We start from the raw sequence: 22383 nt of genomic DNA, 5'->3' as shown, positions 1-22383 counted from the left end.
AAATGTATAGTTCCTTTTTAATGCTGTCCGTGAAAGTACAATAACAACATCACTATTAAAACATTGACGTTAGTGTCAATGAAAAGCCATGTGAAGTTTTTCATCCACACTTTGCCATAAGAGTGCCGTCACCTTCTGAGCACAGAGTTGTGGTCCGGCGGACAGTGAAGACACGTCGCTCGCTGCCAATGGCGCTGACCTTTCTTTATTTTCCGCCGCAGTTCCGGGTCACCGAATTTGGGTCGGAGAACAATGCACTCTCTCAGCCGGTTCGCTAGCGGAGAGAAGCAAAAAAACAATCTACTTGTTGCCGGCAGCTGCATTCAATGCATTCCAAACATTTGCCGGGCTAACGCTCTCAGACAAAACGGGAAGGGTAGAATTTAGACATTCGTCAACACGCAATTGCCTTTTCGACAGCGATCTTACGCCATTCATCGCAGCCGATGGTTTGCGATGTTTATTGCAAGCTATTTGATGACATCGGACCGACAGGCCTTTTACGACCTGCGGCTCCAAAGCCGTATATTGTTTGAAAATCATTCAAATGTAATCTAAATGGGTCGGTCGCAATGGGTTTTTTAGGGACTAACTGCCTCGTAACCACAACGGTAAATAAGTAAACAAAAAATATAAAATCTTCATTTGTGCTCAAGTCACCTTTATTTCGTAAGAGGATTCCACTTGAGCGTTCGTGCGCAATTGAAAGGAAAGGCTTTTCGCGATTCAACTGCAGCGCCCGTTTCTGCCAGCAGAGGTCACTTCATTCGGACGATTCAACTGCAGCGCCCGTTTCTGCCAGCAGAGGTCACTTCATTCGGACGATTCAACTGCAGCGCCCGTTTCTGCCAGCAGAGATCACTTCATTCGGGCGATTCAACTGCAGCGCCCGTTTCTGCCAGCAGAGGTCACTTCATTTGGAATCAACCCACCTTGATTTCGCAAGAGGATTCCGCCCGAGCGTTGGTGTGCAATTGAAAGCAAAGGCTTTTTGCGATTCGGTGGTGGCGGCCGGCATCGAGCGGCAAGGGGGCTCGCCGGCTACACGGTTAGAATGAGCCGGCCGTTTGGCTTCCCGCTTAGAAATAGCGCCACCATAAAAGTCACGTTTAATAAGAAAGTCAATCGCCAAACGTCATTTACACGCACATATCACACCCAGAAAGTATTGAACGCCTGGGGGAAATTTTGAGCCAAATGGGGCTTTCCGGTGTGTGGGATGAAAGTAAAAATAAAGTATTCATATTTGATGATGTTGCCAGCCTTTCTGAGGGAAGGCTGCTGAAAACACCCAACGCCTTCCAACGCCTCCCAACGCCTCCCAACGCCTCCCAACGCCTCCCAACGCCTTCCAACGCCTTCCAACGCCTTCCAACGCCTTCCAACGCCTTCCAACGCCTCCCAACGCCTCCCAACGCCTCCCAACGCCTCCCAACGCCTCCCAACGCCTTCCAACGCCTTCCAACGCCTTCCAACGCCTTCTGCCCCCTTAGAGGAACGCGGCGCCGTCTCCAGACGTCAAAGATGGCCTGGCGCTCAATGAGTTTTTTACTCATGAAAAGAAAGGGGGAAACCCGATTTGAACTTGAGAGGGTTCGTGTTCCATTATTTTTATTTACATTTGACAACGTTTGGAGTGAGTCGAGGAGCTGGCAACAAGCGTGTTTGTTTGGTTCAGTTGGATATGGTTTGATTTGAAATCTTTTCGGAAAAGCGGCCGCGCGGCGCCGAGGGAGCGCCAGCGTCACCAAGCGTGTTCTCAGTATCCGGCTTTGCCTTTTCAAACGCTCTCTCCCAAGGAGCAGGGCGTCAGTCTCCGCGCTCAATTCAGCCGCCGTCGGCACTCCTCGGGCGGGTCCTCGGGCGGGTCCTCGGGCGGGTCCTCGGGCGGGCCCTCGGGCGGGCCCTCGGGCGGGTCCCGGCGCGCTTCACGGGCTCCCGCGCTTGCCTCATGCTGCACAGCTGAAAGGAAGACGCGGACCCGTCCGGGCGCCGCACCGGTCTCAACCGTCGCGCCGTGTTCTGTCCCTCGGGCGGCGGCCCGGCCGGTCCGCTCTTCCCGAGGCGCGTCCTCTTGAGCTTCAACGTTCCGCGCGGGCGCACCGCCCTCACTGGGGAAAGCGGACTCGGAAGTCCAAGCCTCCCGAGGTGCGGCGGCGGCCTCGCCCCGCAACTCTGAGTTTGAGGGCTCGCGTCCCCGCGGCGAAGCCGGGCTGGCGTCGACCCGACCTTCCGCGTTTTTCAGGGTTTGGCATTCCTCAGGCCGGCCTTCCCGGGGAGAAGCTTCCCGCAAAGCCGCCGAAGGCGCTTCCAGTTTCTCACCAGCCTCTTCTTCACGTGGCGCGACATCGGCGTCGCCTTGCTGAGGTTCCGCGTTTGCCGCAACCTGCGACAGCGACGCCGTGGTCTCGTCCTCACCGAGTTCACCAAACGTCTCATTCTGGAGAGCCACGAAGGGGGTCTCGTCCTCACGGACTTCACCAAAAGTCTCATTCTGCAAAGCCGCAGAGGTGCTCTCATCCTCACCAGCTTGGCCAAAAGTCTCATTCCGCAGAGCCACGAAGACGATCCCATCCTCACGGGGCTCAGCAAAAGTCTCCGTGATCGTAATCTCATCCTCACGGGGCTCAGCAAAAGTCTCCATGATCGTAATCTCATCCTCACGGGGCTCAGCAAAAGTCTCATTCCGTAAAGCCACGGAGGTGCTCTCATCCTGATGGAGTTCAGCAAAAGTCTCACTCTGCAGAGCCGTGAAGGTGATCTCCTTCTCATGGAGCTCACCAAAAGTCTCATTGCGCAAATCCATGGCAGTGATCTCATCCTCGCGGGTTTCGCCAAAAGTCTCGTTCTGCCGAGCGGCGGCGATCGTCTCCGTCTCGTCTTCGCGGGCTTCGGCAAGAGTCTCGTTCCGCAGAGCCGCTGGGGCGCTATCGTCTTTCTGAGGTGCGGCAGTGATCCCTCCTTCCTCGGAAGCATCCATGTTCTCAACGTCGACATTCTGCGACGCTGATGGGGAGAACCGATGTTCCTCCGGCGCAGAAAGAGTCTTCTCTTGCCAAAATTCATCAACCTCAGTCTCATTTGTCTTATGTTGTAGATGAAAAGTGGAAATTCCATCTTCTTGGGGCCCGTCTCCTTGATGTTCGGCCGTCGTCCCGTCGTGCAAGACCGAAGGAATGGCCCTATGTTCATGAGGTGCACCGGTGCTTTCATCCTGAAAATCCAAAGGAGCGCCATCATTTTCTGAACGGAGAACATTCTCCAGGGCCGTTATGTTTGTCTCTTGAAAAGCTGGAGTAGAAATAGTAGTCCCATCCTGATGAGGTCCACCCGATACCTTGTCCTGAAAAGCTGATGTCAAAGTCCCGTCTTCCCGAGGGACGACGGGAAATGTATGCCTCTCAAGTTCTAACGCTGACGTAGGGCTCCCGTCTTCCTGGGGCGCCGCCGGGATGGGATCCGCTTGATGTTTGACCTCGGTTTCATCCCGCAGCGCCGGCGTGGGGGTCTCGTGTTCCCGAGGAGCAACCGGGGTCGCGCCCTCATTCGATTTAGCGATAGTGTCGATCCGTTGGGCTGATGCGTCATCTTGGTGGGGTTCCACGTTCGTCTCGTCCTGTGACCGTGCTGTAGGTGGCTCCGCCCCCGGGGGAAGAAAAGTCCTCTTCACGGGTTCAACATGCGCCTCATCCACAAAAACCGCAGGAGAATTCTTATCTCCCTGTGGCTCCTCGGCGGTTTCCTCCCTCCGAGGTTCCTCCGTCGATCCCTGGTTTTGCGCTGCTGCGCCCGCGACGTCCTCCGAGTCGGCGGTACCTTCGGGCGACGCCGTGTGTAAATAGAACTTGACTTTCTTCACCACTCCGGGCGGGGCATTTCTTTCCGGTTCATAAGCTGCCACTGTTTGGATGCTGCTCTGTGTTGGGGCTCCATCCAGAGGTGCCTCCCGAACCCACGTGCAAGAGCCTTTCTCCCGGCCCGGCGGGCCCGTCACATCCGTCCGGACTTCCGCGTTTGTCCCGAGCTCCCGAGATTCCGAGGTCGGACCGCTTTTGAACATCGTCGCGTTGTCCTCGGCCGCAACAGGGGTGTTGTCCTCCTCAAGTCTTGCTGATGTTTCGTCGCCTTGCCCATCCGCGGACGATCCGTCCGGATGGAAGGCCTCGGCTCGGTGGGACCAATCAGTCGTTTGTTCCCGCTGCGTTTGAGCCCCGTCCTCCTCCATAGGAGCCGAGGCCCGCCCGTCGCCCCGACGCGCCGCCGCTTGTCGCGGGACCGTTTGCTCTCCCGCGGGTTCCTCGCTTGTGTCCTCCTCACGGGGAGCCGCCTCTGTCTCGTCCCCCGTGCATCCGTGCAACTCCTGAGCTTCTGAAGTTGCGTCCCGCTCCTCACCGACTGTGGACGTCTCCTCTAGCTGGCGTGACACCTGAGCTGCGAGACTTAAGTCCACTTCCTGAGGGGCTGCGGTTGTCTTATCTTCTTGAGGCGCAAGCAGGGTGGTGTCCTCATCTGAGGTGGCGGTCCGGTCCACCGGGAGTGGCGCGGCGATCTCAAAGGTCCAGGGTGTGTCCTGGTGAGCCGCCGTCGTCTCATCCACCTGAAGTGTCTCAACTTTTTGACATTCTAGTTCGGTTTGGTCCTCTTGGCTTGCAGCCATTGCATCGTCTTCCGGAAAAGTCGCGCCGGTGTCCTCTCCCGGCGGCGGAGCGGTTGCGACATCATCCGGGACGCACGTGTTTGTGTCGTCCTCGCGGGATGCGGCGTTTGCGTCACCTTCCGGGACCGTTTTTGTTGTGTCCTTCTCCTGGAGTGCAGCCGGGCTTTCATCTTTTTGTGGCGGGAGGTGCAGGTCTTCCTCCAGAAACTCTACAACCACCTTTGACTGGAGGGATGCCCCGTGCTCCTCGGGGAGCTCATTTTCAACCTTCCGACGTTCGAAGTCCGTCTCATCCTCTTGAGATGCTGCGGCCTTCTCGAAACGGGTGCTGCCGGATTCGCCGTCTTCTTTGGGCTCTAAAGGTGGCAACTCATGTGTCTCGACCTTCTGAGAATCTAACAGGGTGTCTTGCGCACTCGTGTTCTTCACAGACTCCCCATCAAGCCCAACTGACATTGGAAGTGCTAAATACATTGGAAATGCTAAATAGATATGTTCCTCCTTAGGTGCGGCGGGTGTCTCCTGCCTAAGAGGCGCCGCATCCATCTCAGGGTCGGGTGCAGCAGGCGAGACATCCTCCAATGGCGCTTCCAGGTGCCCTCGAGGCGCAGCCAGATCCTCTCTTTGACTTCCTGCGCGCTCGTCCTTGTCTGACGCGAACGCGCCGGCGTCGCCACGGTGAGAACCTTCTTTCATTTCTTCCGCCGGGTGCGCATCGGTCGCGCGCTCCTCGCCGCGTGTGTCGAGCGCCTCGTCCTTCTCCACCCGGGTGGCTCCTTCCGCCTCCCGGGGTACGGAGAGCGTTTCCATCTCCGTCGGCGGCACGATGTTGTCGCCCTCAAGAGAAGAGTTTGTAACTCCATCCGCTGTTTCGGTCTTTGTGGCAGAACTGCACAATCCTAAACTGGTGTCAGCCGCCCGAGGAGCAGCGACCGTTTCATCTTCTCCAAGTGGCGCCTGAGCGGCGTCTTCCTGAATTGCCGCAGATGTCTCATCTTTGTCATTTGTCGCGTCCGCCTGAGGTGTTTCGTCTTTCGCAATTTCACAAGCGACTGAAGTCGTTTCCTCCTCCTTCTCCCGCAGGGCTGCAGCAATACATTCCGCAAAGGGTTCTTCGGCCGTTCCCCGCCCCAGTGGCAAAACATGCGCATCTTCGAGCGACATTGTTCTCACTTGCTGCAGCAGTCGCATTTTTCCGAGATGAAGCCACGCCCTCAACATGAGCTGTTTCATGTTGAATGAAGAGTGTCCTAAGCTTGTCAGATCCTCCTGAGAGCCCACGAGGCGCGCTTCCTCGTGCGTACTCGCTCGTTCATTCGCAGAGCTTGCGTTTGTGTCATTTTCATCCATCGCTGTCTCTGGAATTCCTTCAGATGCCGCATCCTCAGTGCCGTCTTCACGAGTTGCTTCAATGGACGTGTTCACCTCCGGTGCGAATGTTTCTGATGCGCCATCTTCCATGGGATCTGAGATGGCATCCTCCCGAGTTGCTTCACCGGACCTGTTCTCACCAGGTGCAGGTGTTTCAGCATGGTCCAGAGGATCTAAGACGGAATCCTCCTGAGTTACTTCATTGGCCAAGTTCTCAGCAGGAGCAGACGTTTCAGATGCACCCTCCGGAGTTGCTTCGTCGGACATGTTCTCAGTCGGCGCCGATGTTTCGCACGCATCGTCCTCCAAAGGATCTAAGATGGCATCCTCCCAAGTGGCTTCATCGAACATATTCTCATCAGGTACAGATGTTTCAGATCTGTCGTTCTCCAGAAGATCTAAAGTGGCATCCTCCTGAACTGCTTCATCGGACATGTTCTCAATAGGCGCGGATGTTTCAGATGTTTCGTCCTCCGGAGGATCTAGGCTGGCATTGTCCCGAGTGGCTTCGTCGGACATGTTGTCATCAGGTGCATGGTCCTCCGGAGGATCTGAGAAGGCATCCTCTCGAGTTGCTTCAACGGGCACGTCGCTCGCAGGTGCTGATGTTTCAGATGCGTGGTCCTCCAAGGGCTCTAAGATGTTGTCTTCTCCAAGGGACGTCGGCGTCCCTTCCCCCCGGGGCGCGGGGGCCTTCTCGTCCGGAAGGTTGAGGACATTTGCCTGATTTGGCGACGGGGCTCTTTCCTGCGCCCGTGGCGCCTCGCCGGCGTCACCCACAAGCGATTTGACGCGTGTCTCCAGTTCCCGGGGTGAGGGAGCTCTTTCCCGCAACCGGGACGAATCGAAAGTCTCACGCACACGTTGTCCAACATTTGCCTGAAGCTCACGGGACGGAGGAGCGCTTTCCTGTGCTGCGGCGTCGTCCGCAGGGGGTTTCTCGGGCTCCCGAGGGGATGGGGCTCTTTGCCGCTCCCGGGGTACCGCAAGACGGCCGTCCGTCCAAACGGTCGGGCGGTCGGGGGCGGCTCGGTCTCGCGGGAGAGCTTCGGGGGACCCGTCGGGGTCTTCCGCCTCCTTCGGGCCCGTTCGGACGTCGGTCGATTGCCGCTCCCGCGCGATCGCGGGCCCGCCTTCCGGGGGAAGGTCGGGGGTCCCCGCCGCCGGGGCGGCCCGAGCCTCCAGGAGCGCAGCGATGGTCTCGTCCACGAGGGAGGTCGCCGCCGCGTCGAGATCTCGCGCTTCGCTCCCCCGGGGCGCGGGAGCTTCCGCCCGGCCGGCGGCCTTCCGGGGCGCGGGGGCCCGGTCGGCGTCCTCGCGGCGCCCCGCGTGGCTCCTGACCCGCTGAAGCTCGGCCGCGAGCCCGCGGGCGGCGGGCGCCCGCCCGGGTTCCGCGTCCCGCTCGGCCTTGTCATCGCGCTTGGGCGTGGGCGCTCGCTCGGATCTCTGGTAGGGCGTTCGCTGCTTCTGTGCGTTTCGGCGTTTCCTCAGCTTCTGTTTGCTGGGCATCTTGGGAGTGGGCTCGCCGCGGATGGGAGTGAGAAGATGCTCCCGTTGGCGCTGGGGATCTGGCGCCCCTCCGACCCGACTCCGTGCGCCCCGAGTGAGCCCCGTGCGGTCGCGCTATGCAAAGCCCTGAGACGCGTTTGTCATCAGGGACATCAAGGCGCCTCACTCGTTCGCGTGCCCGTGACGTCACGCGGAAGTATAAACATTTCTGGCGAGTAACACAGCGGGACCGCTTCGCTTAATGCGTTAGTGGGCGACCTCATATTCTACACCGCGTCGCGATTGACAACGCGCCACGGAATCAACAAGGCGTTCGGGCGAGCCAACTCGCAGGCCTCGCCTCAACCGACCGTGCGTTTCCCCCCCCAAAAAGAGCTCAAGTTCAACGAACGCGGTACTCTACCGCCGCCGAGCGGTTGCCCGCTTTCGTTGACAGATGAAACTGCAGGCTGAAAAAGTACAGAGGCGTCTGGAAATACTCGCTGTACATCAACGAAAAGACCGGGGGGAAGTGGTAGCAGGGGTGGACGTACTATTTGCACTATTATTTTCATCGTGCGGCACTTTGCTTAGCTACGCTCTTTTGAAATGTGCTTTATAAATACAATTAGACTTGACGTACACAGTCTTTGAATGTTCGGAGATGCCCTTGCTATTGTGATCGCTATTGTGCTATTGTGATATACAGCTTGTACGTTTTTCGATGAAAAAAATGCAGTAGGCAAATCAAATATACAGCTCGTACGTTTTTCGATGAAAAAAATGCAGTAGGCAAATCAAATATACAGCTCGTACGTTTTTCGATGAAAAAAATGCAGTAGGCAAATCAAATATACAGCTCGTACGTTTTTCGATGAAAAAAATGCAGTAGGCAAATCAAATATACAGCTCGTACGTTTTTCGATGAAAAAAGTGCAGTAGGCAAATCCAATATACAGCTTGCAGGTTTTTCGATGAAAAAAATGCAGTCATTTTATTATGGATTTCAGATGTGATATTCTTTGATTTTTCCGCCAGTATAAGAAAATACGGTGAGCATTAAGAGCCGAAACGATCATAACAAACGTGTGCAAAAAGCCTAAGCACACGATTTCATCATTTTTGATCACAACTCCGGTCCCGGAGGGCCGGCATCCTGCCTGTTTTGCGCTTTTCCGATCGGAACGCTGAGCTCACGGGGTCCCAATCATTTGAATCGGGTGCTTCTGAGAGAGAAACGCGTGGGATACCGGCCCTCCGGGACCGGAGTTGGACATCTAAGACACGGACAGAGCCTTATCTAAAACACGCGAGAAAAATCAAAAGCTAAACAGCACGGCTAGACTATTGGGATTGAGGGCAATATGAATTTCATTTGATCCTGCCTCGTGTCCTGAGCTGGGCCAGCGCGTCCTCCGCCTGCAAGCGGAGGGACGAGTGAGTCGAGCGAGCGAGCGAGCGAGCGCGCGCACGCGCCGTGGCCGGTCCCGGCGCCGGCGCCCGACCGTGAGGAAGTAGTGCGAGATCGGGCCGTATCTCCGCTGCGAGCTTTCCTTCATCTTGCTGGCCGGCGCCAGGGCGTGCAGGTGCAGGTGGGCCACGGATGAGAAGGGGGGCACGTGGAAGCCCAGCCTGAAACGGCTTCCGTCACTATACGGCGCCGCCGGCCCGCTCGGACCGGCCGCCTTACCTGATGTCTCGGAGGTCCCCGACTTTGTTTTGCTCCAACGCGCGCCGTCCCATCTCCGCCATGCGCTCCACTGCCGACAAACACCACCTCCTCAAATCCCGGGGAACGGGATACGCCTTTTCAAGTGTAATTGTACGTAGGCGCCGCCGCCGCCGCCGCCGCCGCCGCCGCCGCCACTCTATGGTCAACCGCCGTCAATTCACACTCACTCATTTTTTAAGAGTGCGGGGATTTCCCAAAAAGCGATCGATTGTGAGTAGTAAATCCTGATCGTAGTAAATACAAAGTAAGTACCGCGCGAATGGGTGCGTCTTCTATTTCATTACCAGTCAGGTCTTCTTTATTTTTTTTTATTATTGTTTCCTTGGGCGCGGCACGGGTTGCGACGACAATAAAGAACAATCGTAATAGGAACTTTAGTGAACTTGACGCACCTGTGGCAATGTGTTGCGCACGCAGAGCTTTGCAGTCGCAGATGTGCGTCCTGGTTATGACCAGGTAATGATGGGCGGCACCGGGCTTGACGTCCCGGAAGCAGAGCAGCTCCTCATCCTACACCCGAACCGGCAGGCGTTCAAAGCAAACTGGAGAAAAACACGCGGGCTGTCGACTCACGCTCATGAGGATTTCCGTGTCCGTTTGGCTGTTGGCGATCAAGCAAAAAGGGCAGCTGTCGTCGTCGGTCGCCATCGGAGTCGCCGCCAGCGCGAGTCCGCTTTGCGGCGTTGCGAGCACGGCGGGGGCGGAAAAAAGCCAAACCGGGCGGGCGAGTCTCAAGCCGGCCAGGCCAAACTATCGATCGCAGAGCAGATAGAGGGAAGTACGCGTTCGCGGGCCCTCGTAAAACGTACACTCCGGCAGAGGCCTGCAAAGTTTCTCGTCGTTCGCTCATCCCCGCGCTCGATAACGTTCTTTGAAACCGAAGCTTTGAGGTATTTGCATCGAATTATGAATTTGCTGGCGCCGCCCCCGTCCCGCTTCCAAAGAATTCAACTTCTGGTCTGGCTTTCCTCTCGTCCGAACGCGTCACGCGCGATACGCCGGAATGTTTTGTTTTTGGGTGGGGGGGGGGACAAGCAATGACACCAATTTGAACACGGACAACCGCACGCAACATTTATTCCCCTCGAAATGCATTTGCGATAAATAAGAGCCCGACTCGGACAAGACAGCAGTTTGGGGCGTCACAACAACGGAGAATACTTGGGGCGCGTTCACAGTAACAAGTACAACACCACAAATCCGAAGCAGCGTCAACTACACGCCAAAGGCAGACTTTTTTTTTTTTTGCGTTTAGTGCCCTATGTCGAAAAAAAAAAGTGCAGCGGGATCCCTTTTTCTAGTGGTGTCGGGACGATCGTTTACAAAGTACTTTTGATCTAGTGCAAAGCGTCGAGCCGGTCGAGTCCGGACTGCGCCTTCTCTCAACAGTCGCAAAATAGAGCAACCGTCAGGCGCCATCTCGGGAATAGCGTAAAAAAATCGCTCGCAGAAACAACTGAAGAAGACATTTGGTCAGAGGATCGAACGCTCCGCGGTCACGCCAACTCGTTCGATCCCAAATGCCGAACAGATTTCGCCGATCAATCCCAGCTTTCGGTTTTCGTGCGTTTGGCGAGAGGCACTGAAAAAAATGACCGAAGCACTAACCGATAAACTTCAGGTCACGTCATTAAGTGTCCTAGGGAATGAAGCGATAGGCTAAGAAGGAGGCGAGCGCTGCAGAATATTGAATATTCGGGATTGAACGAGTTCATGAGAAAATGCCACTTCTCAACAGGCTCGTCCATTCGGAGGACACCGGAGCAAGTGCACGATTGCGAGTCGGCGCCGGCGCTTCACCGCCGCGACGCACAAAAAACTCATCCCATTTGTCGCTTGCCATCTTTCTACCGGCGCTACGCCGGACGCGTCCAAACCTCGTTCTCTCGGGGCCGCGTGCAGAAAAATAGAAAGACGATTTTTTTCCCGTCTTCAACATGAACAAAACAGTGACGCTTTTTCTCCATAACCAAGATCAAACAAACTTTGTCTTATTATGAGGCCCATTCAGACTTTTTCCACTCTTATAATGCTGCCTGCCGTCATGTTTTGGTTACTTTTGAAATTGCATCGTTGCTAAGGTCAAAAACGTATTTTGTGGGCAGCCTCCGATCGCCCCCGGGCCGTAGTTTGGACACGGCTGGTCTGTCCTTTTTCAGTTTCCTTTTTCGCGACATCACCTTCAGAGTGCCTCTTATTTTGTTTTTTTCAAACTACGGGCCGGGGGCGTTTTGGGGCCCGCCTCCCACACGGTCCCAAAAGGCGCAGCGCTTTTTAATTAGGGACACGGAAAAATGACGGGAGGCCGCATTAAGCGCGATAAAGTCCAAATTTGCCAGAAAGCACAGCATATTTTTTGCCAGGGAAAATCTATCTGCGATACGGACAAAGCGTAATAGACGAGCAGAGTAAAAAAAAGAAGATATCCACGAAATGTATTTTTGCGCCGGCAGCCCTCGGAGGAGAGGTTCGGACCTTCCGCCGTACGTCTACTAGCGAGGCGCGGCCATGCGCGGGACGGCGTTTCGGCGGGCGTGTCAAAACGCCCCCGGGCGGAAGCTCTCGGGAGCCCGCGGCGGCTACGGCAGAGGAGGCTCGCGGGAAGGCGGCGGAGCTTAGTCCCGGCTACTCGAAGCTCCACACCTCCAGGCCGTGGATGCTGAAGTCCCGGCGTGCGGCGAGGGGCCGGTTGTTGAAGGTGGCGCACGCGGTGCTGGCGCCCCGGTCCAGCGCCGCGTCCAGCCACAGGCCCAGCTGCCCGCTACGCCACAAACACGCTCCGTCAAAAACAAGTCAATCCGTAAAAAGTACTAAATATACCCGTATAGGTCTCGCTATTTTTCGCGCGGCCGGGGCCTATTTGGAAACGGCTTTCGTATTAGCGCCGCAACAGTAGCGGCCGCGCTTGCGTTATGCAGCCGCCAGACGGAGCCGCGCCCAAGGGAATCAAAACAAGTCCGGTCAGAAAAGGAGACTCCAGTGCAAAGTACTACTGGAAGAATGGGAGAAAGCGCCTCCATTTCTTTAAAAGGCCGTTTATATCCCGGACGTTTTCCCATCTTCCCTCCCCAACGCACTTGATTCAACTGATCCGCTCATTAGCCAAGAAGACATCTTTTTATTTAGTTTACCGAACTGCGCTTTCTTTTGCACTTGTCCCCATATAGATTGCTTCCAAAACGGGACATATGTGGCGTGTCCACATTGAAAAAAACTTTGAATCGTAAAAAATACAATTAGAAGAATTGGAAGAATTTACGCAGCCATGATGGCATTTTGTATTTTCCGGCCGTCCTCAACTTGAAAAACAAGCGGCCAACGGCTTTCATTTGCTGAAATTCCCAGGGCGTTTTGATAACGCGGCTCGGTCGGGCGACGCGGCTAATCTGCCTTGCGAGCGTTTGCGGAGAAAAGGCGGAGTGAGCCTCACCTTCCTCCTCCCATCTGCAGCGAGTCGATATTTCCCTTGACAAAGTACGAGTTCTCCCCCGTCCAGCGGTACACCTGCAAACAGGGGCGGGCGGGCGGGCGGGCGGAGCCGCTTTCAAGCGCGCTAACGACGCTAACCGGGCCGAGGACCGAGCGCCAACCTCCATCTCGGGACGGAAGCTGTAGAGGAAGGTCTCGCCGGTGCCGTAGCAGTGCTCGCTGATCCGGAAGGGATGAGTGGAGAAGGCCCCGAAGACCTGCCCGCAAGGTGCCGGCTCCGCTTTAAAAGCGGACGGCGGCGGCCCCGGGCGAGCGGCGGCGGAGCTCCACCGACCTGGCCGTCCGCGTCTTTGATGGCCAGCAGGACCGGGCTGTCCACGTCCAGCAGGTTCCGGTAGAGCGTCTTGAGGCTGGTGCCGTGCCGGCCGGCGCTGTAGGCCAGCCGCCACGCGTAGCCCTGCACCCGAGCCGGCAGGCGGCGCGCCAGCTGGGGGGGGGACACACGCACACGTTACGCCGACCTGCCGCGGAATGCCCGTCGAAGGGCGAAGCGGGCGCACCTTCTCCACGTGCGCGTCCCGCAGCAGGCCGCTGACGTCGCTCAAGGGCGGCAGGCCGTCGGCCGGCGCCTCGCCGTCGCAGCTGCCGAAACTCTGCCTGCGCTCGGCCTCGTGGATGGTGACGATCTGCAAAGGCGCGGGGTGAGCCGGGCCTTTCGCTCCGAGGGCGGGGCAACCCCAAACCCTTTTGGGCGACCCGTGACCACATCGCCTTACCCCGGGAACCCGCTAATCTCCGTTGGTCTAAATTAGAACCTATCCTTCGGGGGTGGACTTTCCCTCACCAGAACATTTTCAACAGCAAAGACTGACTGGCCGCGATACCGCCGAGACTTGGGTGCCGAGCCACGTACCTCCCAGCTGCGGGAGGCGGGGTCGGCGAAGAAGTTGTCGATCACGTCCAGCTCGTCCTTCTCCACCAGCACGAAGCCCTGCTCCCTGGCCTCCTTGCCGTACACGTCGGGAGACCACTGGACGAAAAAGGCGTACAGGTGGTCCACTCTGGAAGGCGCGCGCCAACGTCCCTCTTTAGCGGCCGCGCCCGACTCTCGCGCGCCCGACCCGACTCTCGCGCGCGGAAAGCCCCACCTCTCCTGCGGGACGGCGAACCAGTACTCGGGTTTCTTCCCGGAGGAGCCGAGCGAGCGCGCCGGGCTGGCAGCGGGCCCTCTGGCGAAAGACTTCCTCATGGGCTTCCCCACTTTGAAGCACAGGAACATGGGCGGGTTCTTACTCTTGTCCTCCGAGGACAAAAGCATGTCTGGGAACGGGACGCGCGGCGGTTAACTCGCGGCCCGCCCGTCCCGGCGCCCGCTCGCGCCCGACCTCCGATGGGCGCCCGAATCCTCTCCGTCAGCCACGACTTGACCTCGGCGTCGTAGCTCTCCCGCCGTCCGTCGTCCTCGCCCGGCGCCTCGGGCCTCCCGGCCGGGGCGCCCTGGCCCTCCCCCGGACGCCCCTGCGGCGCGGCGACTCCGGCCGCCGGCTTTTGCCGCGTCCCCGCGCTCCCCGACGGACGGACGCGGACGGACTCCGCGTCTTCCGCGGAGCTGTTGCGGGCCGGGCCTTCGTCCCCGCCGTCCCCCTCGCCGCCGGGCGTCCCGGACTCCGCCGCGGGTTCCGGCTCGGCGAAGCCTTCGTCCGACGGAGACTTGTCCGCCGGCCCCCCTTGGGCGCGGGCTGCGACGGGACGACGGGGGCCGACGAGAGCCTGCGCGGGCTCGGCGGACGGCGCCGCCTCACCCGTGTCCCGGAGGGCCGACTCCAGCTCGTCCAGGACCAGGGGCCGCTCGGGGTCCGGCGCGCGGTAGCGGCCGAAGGGGTCGAGGTCCCGCTCCGAGGGCGGCCGCTCCCACTCGCCCGGCCTGTAGACAGGACACAGATCCTGGGGTAGGTCGCTGCGGAGGGGGGGACGGGGTCCAAGCGAGGATGAAAATGCAAAAGAGGAAAGGAAAAAAAAAAGGCGACAAAAAATGAAACGAGGACCAAAAAATAGGGCGCAGGCTGACACACAACTGAAATAAACAAATGGAAACAACTAGGACAAATACACAAAGTGTATGAATGAAGTTCATCCTGCCAGACTGATCATTCATAGTCAAGGAGGAGGATAACTGCCATTTGGAGCCCGTGTGCATTTTCAAGAAAAGGGAAAATATCCGTTTCCGATTTGGAATTCAATTCTCCGTCGATTTCAAAGCGCGGCGATGCAAAGGAATCGGGTGACAACGCTGGGAAATTTCTAAGACGGGCCTCCGAGAAGTGGCCGCTCACCCGTCGGGCGTGAAATTCAAATGGCCAAATCGGCGTTTTTGCCATTGGCCCATCCGGGAGGCGGCAAACGGCGCCGACCTGCCGCACTTTGGGTCGGACTCGCTAAAGGCGCGTGCGGCGAGGAAGAGATCGGGGGGCGCGCTTACGACGGCAGCGCGTCTTCGAGCTTCATGCGGGACACGTCGTCGTAGAGAGCCACCGACAGCACCTCCTCCATGGGGCAGATGAGGCCGTACTCCTCGCAGCCGTGCTCGATCACCAGCGGGTCCGACTTGTGCGGGTCGAACATGATGTTGTTGGGCGTCACGATGAGGACGCCGCCCACCACCCCCTGCCGACGACACGCCGCCTCGCGTTTCAACGCGGCCGATGTACGCCGTTGGCAAAAGTGAACCGAAAAACGAGTGGGAAAATTAAGAGCGGCGGAGGCGCTGCGCTTCTCACCATGCCGTCGGTGAAGTACTTGCAGCTCATCTTGATGAACTTAACCGCGGCCGGGCTCTCGTCTTCCCAATTCGGGGACGGCTGGCGTCGGAGGGAGCGCGCCGGCCCGCCGCTCGGACCGTCTTGCTGAAAGGTCCCGGAAAAGGGCTGGAAAGGGGGCGCGCCCCAAACGCCACGCACACAGGCCTCCTCGTTGGCTACGCCCACTTATCACAATAGATTCCAAAAGCGTTTGTTTTTTTTTTTTTGGGCGAACTTACGCGCGGCGCCTCCACGCAGGAACCGTTGGCGAGGGCCGGGCGAGACCGGGTCTGGGGCTCCGGCTCCGCGGCGCTCACCTCGGGGACAAACAGCTTCTGCGGTAGCCAGAGGCAAGGTGGGCTGGCGGGCGCCCGGGCCGAACGACCTCCGGGCGACGGCGCGCTCACCTGCCCCGGGTAGACGCTGTGACAGAAGAGCTTGTTGAGCTGGACCAGCTTGTTGGGCGTGACGTCGAAGTTGAGGGCGATGCTGTTGAGGGAGTCGTCGGCTCCCACCTGCAAGACATCGGGCCGAGAGGCCGGCGTGGGTGCGCCCGCGATCCGGGAGCCGCCGTCGGCCGGCCGACTCACGATAAACTCCAGCGTCCCCGGCGGCCTCCTCTTCTCCCTCCTCGCCGCCTTTGTATTTTTAAAGCCGTCGGCTGCGGGCCAACAAGGAGGAACGTCACCAACTTTATTCGAGGGGACGCCGAGTCAAAAAATGTCTTGCGCAACTATTTGGGGCGGTCCCACCGGTTCAAATATTTGTCAACTTTTTGTAGACTTTTCTGCGGACTTTTACCGTCCAAATCAAAAATGCTTTTGCGGAATACAAAATCCGTTCGTCCCACTCCGTCGGAGGGGGCGGCCGTTTCGCCGCCAGTTGAAAGCGACATCGCGCCGGCTCGGCCAACGACCGATCGAGGCCCCGGCTTCCGAAGGGGTCGGCCGTGGACAAAACGCCCACCCTCTAAGAAAAGGTTTTGCTGCCTCATTCCTATTCCGCAGACGGGATATTTATGAGACTGGTACGCGCGCATGACACATGTTACCGCAGAGAATTGGGGGCTTTAAAAAGAGTTACTTCATGTTGCCCATCTCGTGCGACTCGACTGCCACATGAGACTAGTTTCATGAATGTCATTGTATATACATGACCATAAAATAAAATACAATAATGTTCAATTCTGATAAAAGAGCCTAAAACAAAATATTGAATTATTAAATCGAATGCAATTCAATTATTATTGAACACAGTTTAACTAAACTAAATTAATTTGAACAACATTAACTTTCATGATTAAACCGAATTGCATATTTGAAGACTTTTATCATGGGCGAATGCCTTATTCTCAAGCTGAATTTGCTATTAATTGGTTCTTGACACTTTACTGTTACTGTTCCAATTAAATGACAAAAAAAAATGCCATTTTGGACCATAACGCGCTTAGCAGCTATCACAGATATGCATGCATTATTTTGCTTGCTGCTAATAATGAATGCGAACTTTCAGGCGCATTATCCTGCCGGATGAGCTCAACTCCGGCCAAGACTTGCAGACCAGCGGCAAAAGTCGCTCCAAAACATTTCTTCGCAGTTCTATGCTCTACGCACTAGCCCATAAACACCATACGATGGTTAGCCTCGCGTTTGTGGAATCTGAGTTATGCGGCAAAATCTACCTGTTTTCAATCCATCCGAGGGGGTGGCCATTTTGCCGCTCGCCGTCGACTCAAAAAGATATCACAGGGGCTCAGGGCTCAGGAAACCGCCAAACGCAATGTTTGCAGTGAGCGGCTTCATGTTCCAACTCATTTGCTTTCAATTAGAAAAGCAAGGCTTGTCCCCGCGCGGCACCACGTGTGCGGGTACCTGCAGAAACCCCACGCAAGTCTCACGTGCCGCGGCGAGACGGAGAAACGCGCGCCGCCGTTTAAGTACACGCGGTTCCTCTTAGCATGGCAACAAGTCACGTACGACGTCGGCAAAGTCATCAAAGTCCACGTCGTTGCATGATTCAAAGTCATTGCATCACAAAGGTGCACTCAAAGTCGCCCCCCGACTTGCCTGCTGGGTAACAGGCGTGGTCCGAATGCCCGCCGCGGCACCCCCATTTCAGAACCACTCTTAGCATACAGTTACCACGCTGGATGTTTCAGTGCCATGGACCAGAATTCTCGTCTTTTAAAACAATATATATTGAATTTTTCATGGAAGGTGGCTGACACCCTTGATTAGCGCTTGTCTAATACGAAGCCAACGTAGTGATAACTGTGACCATTGGATGGCAGTGTTGCCATACATACAACAAATATATTTCTTCCAAGCAATTCCAGGACAGAAATGGAAAATTAAAGTTTTTTCAATTTGAAATTTCATTTAAAGCACCCACATTTACATGGCACAGCCCACGACATTCTGCGGTCCTTCAAAGATGACTGAAAATATACTCGCACTCTAGAGGTCGCCTTTTCCGATAATGCTCGGGACCGAAAGATGCGGCGCTTCTCTATTGTTTCTTTGCAAAGGTCAAAGGTCTTCTTTGCGGGAGCACCAATAACTTCAACTTTTTAACCTGAAGAAAAAGGTTCAAAACCTTTTTTTCTAAATCAAACGAATCCTTAAATGTGATTTAGATAAAAAAAAAAAAAGGAGTTGAAAACGTTTATAACTTCCGCATGGACTTTTGAGTGCCAGCGCACCCCCCAGTGTTGAGGATGCGCAATTACACTTCACACACAAGCGCAGGGGTCATAAACACCCCCCTGGCTTTGCGTTGCGCCACCACTTTAGAATGTAAACAAACAACCACGTTTATTTTTGCTCATTTGCAGATGTCCTACTCTTGGAGGGACTTCTGGAACGCTATCCCCAAATCAAAACATTTTACGACAGCTCAAAAGCTTTGACGCAATTGAAATATTCTTCGATTACAAACGGAGGATTCGTTTTTGTTTTTTTTTTTCTTATACAGCGGTTTGCTTCCGTGTCTGTCTGCCGCTTTTAGGAATGTGCCTCCTGCAGCCATGAGAGCAGAGTGCAGGATGCGGGTTGCGCAACTTCCCGGTGAGGTCATGCCGGCAAACGGCTTGCGGAACACAGGGCCTCCGTGCTGCTTATCAGTCAGCGGACAATCGAGTCAAAGGGCGACACGAGTGGAAATCCAACAAGTCCGATTGGGGCGACGGCGGCAAAGATTCCGAGCGGCCGCGCCGGACGCCTTCGGGTCCTCACCTGAGCCGGCAGGCGTCCTGGGCGGGCCGGCCTTCCTGTTGCCGTCCCTGTCGTTGGGGGCGTCCGGACGGGCGACGACCGCCGCGTCGTTGCCGCTTTTCTCCGATTGGCTCTGCTTGAGCTGTCTCCGCCTCTTCAGCCTAGCGCGCGCGCACACACACACAAAGTGCTCTTGAAATCCTTACCGTAAGAAATGACATTTTAAGAAGCCGCCATTCAAGCACGTGAGTACTTGTGGCTCCGCGCTCCCTCCAAGCATCACGCCTTCGCTACGGTGACATTTTCTTCTTCTAATCTAAAACGTACAGCCATTAAGTGCTCAGCATTGGCCAGCATTTTGGGGCAGCTTTAAAACAACACTAAACTTATGTCGCCATTTTCAGAAGGAAAAGGTTCAGATTTTGTCTATACGGTTCATTTGTTAGCTACATGATTTTTCACGTACAATGAATACATTTAAAAGCCGCTTGCCGTGGACTGAAAAGGACGTGGCCGTTGCTCGGAGCTCAGGTGAGCTCAGGTGAGCACAGCTTCCAAACGTCACCGGACCGAAGCCAGAAAACGGGTGAGTCTTTTAAGCAAGTCGGGGTGCACAAATCGAGAGTTTGATTTTTAAAAAAAACAACAACAACAACTTTGGGATCCACTTCCCCTTTAAGCATCGACCTACATCAAGGAAGATTAACAAGCTGCTTCGAGATGGGGGAAAGTTCTGAGTTGAGAAGGAAAGCCATTGCTCAAATGCTTTCGGCGGTCCGGCTGACAAAGACGAAGAGAACAAAGCGCGGCGAGCGGCGCTAATGGAAAGGCGAGATGGGTCGATAAGGCCTCTCCAGGGGCCGCCGCTCCTACGGCTGCCGGCTCAGGAATCCATCCGCGCGCGCATTCCCGACAACGCCATCTGTTTCACTCCGGGCCCTTTCCTGAAAATTCCGCCCTCCCTCACCTCCTCAACGCACGTTGCGCTGCGAATACGCGAGCGAGACAGACTTTATTGTGGACGTGACAAAAGTGAAGCAGCGGCGCGCGTGGCTCTTAGTCAAGAGGGAAACGGTTTTTCGCTAGACCCACGCTGGCCGCCTGCCGGGATTTACGCCAGATCAGGGGTGTCAAACTCATTCTTATCGCGGGCCACGTTCTAGTTCCGGTTTCTGTCAGAGGGCCGGAATGACTGCCAATCAAATCCGTTTGACATGTGTTTGTCACACACTTGGCTAGTTTTGGAATCAAACGCTGGTATAAACAGTTCAAAAGAGCGATTGGAAAGGAAACACACACACACACATTTTTAAAAGTTAAAGACAACTTGCAGCTTTGGTATTTTGGCGAGAAACTTGAAGTCGAATCGGCATTTGGCGGGCCGCATAAAATGATGCGGGGAATGGTTCGACTCTCAAACCGTCACCCCGGTAAGCCGCCTTCGCCTCGTCCACAACGTGACAATTTCAAGGCCGCTATCGGCTTTCAGGGGGCGGCGGAAACTCAATTTGTCACTCATCCTTGCGCAGCCGGATGAAGCGACGAGCGGTCGCCGCGCTGGAAAGGCCGTGGCGGAAATTCAGCCGGAGAAGCGGCCGCTTTCCGCATCAAGAGTGGCCGGAAGGCTCTCGATAGCGTTTGGGCGTCTTTGGGGCCCAATCCCGGACCTCCGGTCAGTGAGCCAGGCCGGCGGTGTGCTAGCTATTGCCTTCTGATTGACTACTGATCTCAAGCAATACGGCCGAATGGGTTGATGAGGCTAAGCACATTCAAGTATGCAGAAGCGGCATCCCTTACCTGGCAAAGTATCCCGGCTTTCTTTCCCTTTTCTCCATCGGGCCAGGCTGCTAAAGGAGCACGCGGAGGAGGTGGACACCCATACACACGTCAAACCGCATCCATCCACCGGCCGGCACGTCTCACAAGATGCTGCTGTTGCTGCTCACGCCTTCCTCGTCCTGCAAAGGGAAGGGTGCCAGGTCAACGCCCGGTGGCCACGCTCGGCGCATTGTTTTTCACTTGCACGACAAACTACCGTTGCGCGCGAACTAAAGCGCGTCTGCTTCTATGAATGCTGATGACCGTGTTATTGCGCAAGCGAAACCGCAGAATCTGGTGAAACTCCAACGCTAACGTAACGCCGCCATGAGCACAATTACGAGGCATCCGCATGCAGCCGGGAGAAAAGAAAAGGTTACATAAGCAGGTCAATCATTGAGCAAAGTGGAGCCCGAGCGACGTGGTACTTTTACCCCTTTGCGCCTAGCTACAATCCACGCCGTGTAGTGTATCGGCGCGGTCGCACTTTCCTCGCGGAACGACGCCACTCCAAGTCCGATGGACGGACAGGCGGAACAAGTCTTCGAGAGACGCGGCGACATGGACAGGAAGACGCCTGCGACCGAACGATGTGTGCTTGCGTCTCGAATCGACCGCCGGGAGGGAGCGAGGTCCAGTCTCGGCAGCCGACGATGCTAACGCTGCCGCCCGCCCGCCCGCCCGCCAGGACTCCAGGCTGCTTGCTAGCTGTTGACAAGACAATAGAGCGGCCCGCTGGACGGCCGGAGGAGGGACACTTCGCTGGGACTTTACGCCCCGGTGCCACTACGCCCCCGCCCGTCCCCAGCGACGTTGAAGCGGAGTGTCAATTCAACAATTCAAACGCCACGAAAGAGGAAAAACGGCGCTTTAGCCAAAACCGCCGCGCATACCTCGCGCGCATCCTTGCTCAAGCTCGTTTCGAGCTGGGGGCAACTTTGACGCCCTCTAGGGTCGCATGTAGGCAAAACATAATCGCCGGAGATCAAGTCGACGGTGCTGGGCTGAGACACAAACGAAAAAACAACAACAAAAATACGTGTCCACATATAAACATCGCTAAATGCTACATACTACCCCAGTTATGATTACTATATAATCGTCTGCCTCCCGTAATCCCTCAAGTCCCTGGTGGTCTAGTGGTTAGGATTCGGCGCTCTCACCGCCGCGGCCCGGGTTCGATTCCCGGTCAGGGAACTCACTTTTGAATACTTTTGACGCAACATTTGAAAAGTCAGTGTTTTTCGAGTTGATCATTTGTCTGGAAGGACGCGAAATCCTTCTGGGTTGCGTTCGAAGCACGTCAATAAGTTCATCGTTGAAACCAACCAAAGCCTCGGTTCTACAGCCTTTGCCACTTTTAACCAATCGCAGTCGAGGACGTCAAGACGTTGGTCAAACCGCGCGCTCTCAACGCGGAAGTAAATATTACGATTACTCGAAGTGTATATTGGGCGATACCTCTTAAACGTTAAAGACGAATTCTTTGTTCGTGTGTGATCTGTTTGTGAATTTTGCAATACTGTACGGTATATTGTTTGTTGACATGGCGAATTTTGCAATACTGTACGGTATATTGTTTGTTGACATGGTCAACAATGTTGACTTACTCCCCGCTTCTCAGATTCTGCTTCTCTGCTTCTCTGCTTCTCTGCTTCTGTAACCCGACGCGTCTTGCAAAAGGGTAAGAAAAAGATGCCAAATACGCAGTTTGCCTGCGATGTTGTCAAAAGTATCTTTTATACGTCCCCGCCGTTCTGCCTTACTTTAGCTTCATTGCCGCGCTGAGCTCCGTCCACCCTAGGGGGCGACCTAAGATAACAAATTGTGTTATATCGTTACGACATGGCAGAGTTTCAGTTTGCGTTGTGTTTACCG

General features: G+C 55.9%; 4 protein-coding genes and 1 non-coding gene across 11 annotated transcripts in view; 2 read left to right on the top strand and 3 right to left on the bottom strand.

Annotated features, from left to right (window-relative positions):
- Positions 1-1601: 1601 nt before the first annotated feature.
- Positions 1602-7816, bottom strand: LOC148406769 (uncharacterized). Its single transcript, XM_088402674.1, has one exon. It carries the CDS (start codon positions 7535-7537, stop codon positions 1823-1825), a length of 5715 nt encoding a protein of 1904 aa, XP_088258800.1. The 5' UTR covers positions 7538-7816; the 3' UTR covers positions 1602-1822.
- A 649-nt stretch (positions 7817-8465) lies between these two features.
- Positions 8466-10153, bottom strand: LOC148406768 (adenosine 5'-monophosphoramidase HINT3-like). 2 transcript variants are annotated; one of them, XM_088404013.1, is made up of 5 exons: positions 9822-10153; positions 9641-9758; positions 9207-9384; positions 9022-9148; positions 8466-8935 (listed from the first exon to the last, which is right to left on the bottom strand). In XM_088404013.1, exons 1-5 carry the CDS (start codon positions 9894-9896, stop codon positions 8888-8890), a joined length of 546 nt encoding a protein of 181 aa, XP_088260139.1. In that variant the 5' UTR covers positions 9897-10153; the 3' UTR covers positions 8466-8887. The 2 variants fall into 2 exon arrangements, with proteins under 2 accessions (XP_088260139.1, XP_088260140.1); XM_088404014.1 differs by having other exon boundaries at positions 9207-9276.
- A 142-nt stretch (positions 10154-10295) lies between these two features.
- Positions 10296-21528, bottom strand: ncoa7b (nuclear receptor coactivator 7b). Of its 5 annotated transcripts, XM_088404006.1 has the most exons (17): positions 21399-21528; positions 20940-21291; positions 20485-20645; positions 18709-18848; positions 16066-16136; positions 15883-15990; positions 15715-15810; positions 15455-15601; positions 15157-15341; positions 14063-14634; positions 13826-13997; positions 13591-13738; positions 13238-13363; positions 13012-13164; positions 12839-12934; positions 12679-12752; positions 10296-12009 (listed from the first exon to the last, which is right to left on the bottom strand). In XM_088404006.1, exons 3-17 carry the CDS (start codon positions 20520-20522, stop codon positions 11874-11876), a joined length of 2262 nt encoding a protein of 753 aa, XP_088260132.1. In that variant the 5' UTR covers positions 20523-20645; positions 20940-21291; positions 21399-21528; the 3' UTR covers positions 10296-11873. The 5 variants fall into 5 exon arrangements, with proteins under 5 accessions (XP_088260132.1, XP_088260134.1, XP_088260131.1 ...); XM_088404008.1 differs by having other exon boundaries at positions 14063-14601; positions 20940-21433; XM_088404005.1 differs by having other exon boundaries at positions 20940-21432.
- The window catches only part of gata4 (GATA binding protein 4), an 18918-nt gene continuing 17340 nt past the window's right edge, over positions 20806-22383 (top strand). Inside the window, exons 1-2 of one of the 2 annotated variants that reach the window (XM_088404012.1) lie at positions 20806-22029; positions 22130-22189. The gene's annotated coding sequence lies outside the window, so the exon portion shown is untranslated. Of the gene's footprint in view, positions 22190-22383 lie in introns of both variants that reach the window. The other variant, XM_088404011.1, reaches the window with a different exon arrangement.
- trnae-cuc (transfer RNA glutamic acid (anticodon CUC)) lies at positions 21631-21702 on the top strand. Its single transcript has one exon. It is a non-coding gene; the product is annotated as a tRNA-Glu (tRNA).

The sequence above is a fragment of the Hippichthys cyanospilos genome, chromosome 20 (assembly GCF_059441005.1).
Source record: "Hippichthys cyanospilos isolate Australia breed blue-spotted pipefish chromosome 20, RoL_Hcya_1.0, whole genome shotgun sequence".
NCBI classification, from domain to species: domain Eukaryota; kingdom Metazoa; phylum Chordata; class Actinopteri; order Syngnathiformes; family Syngnathidae; genus Hippichthys; species Hippichthys cyanospilos.
This window is presented reverse-complemented; position numbering and strand designations above follow the sequence as displayed.

Excerpts from the sequence above, each read along its gene's own strand:
- LOC148406769 (XM_088402674.1), bottom strand. The coding sequence starts at position 7,537 with ATGCCCAGCAAACAGAAGCTGAGGAAACGCCGAAACGCACAGAAGCAG.
- LOC148406768 (XM_088404013.1), bottom strand. The coding sequence starts at position 9,896 with ATGGCGACCGACGACGACAGCTGCCCTTTTTGCTTGATCGCCAACAGC. Across the intron at positions 9,759-9,821 it reads ACACGGAAATCCTCATGAGC|GATGAGGAGCTGCTCTGCTT; the intron begins GTGAGTCGACAG and ends GTTCGGGTGTAG. Across the intron at positions 8,936-9,021 it reads TCTCGCACTACTTCCTCACG|GCGGAGGACGCGCTGGCCCA; the intron begins GTCGGGCGCCGG and ends CTCCGCTTGCAG.
- ncoa7b (XM_088404006.1), bottom strand. The coding sequence starts at position 20,522 with ATGGAGAAAAGGGAAAGAAAGCCGGGATACTTTGCCAG. Across the intron at positions 15,811-15,882 it reads ACAGCGTCTACCCGGGGCAG|AAGCTGTTTGTCCCCGAGGT; the intron begins GTGAGCGCGCCG and ends TGGCTACCGCAG. Across the intron at positions 13,165-13,237 it reads GGGACGCGCACGTGGAGAAG|CTGGCGCGCCGCCTGCCGGC; the intron begins GTGCGCCCGCTT and ends TCCCCCCCCCAG.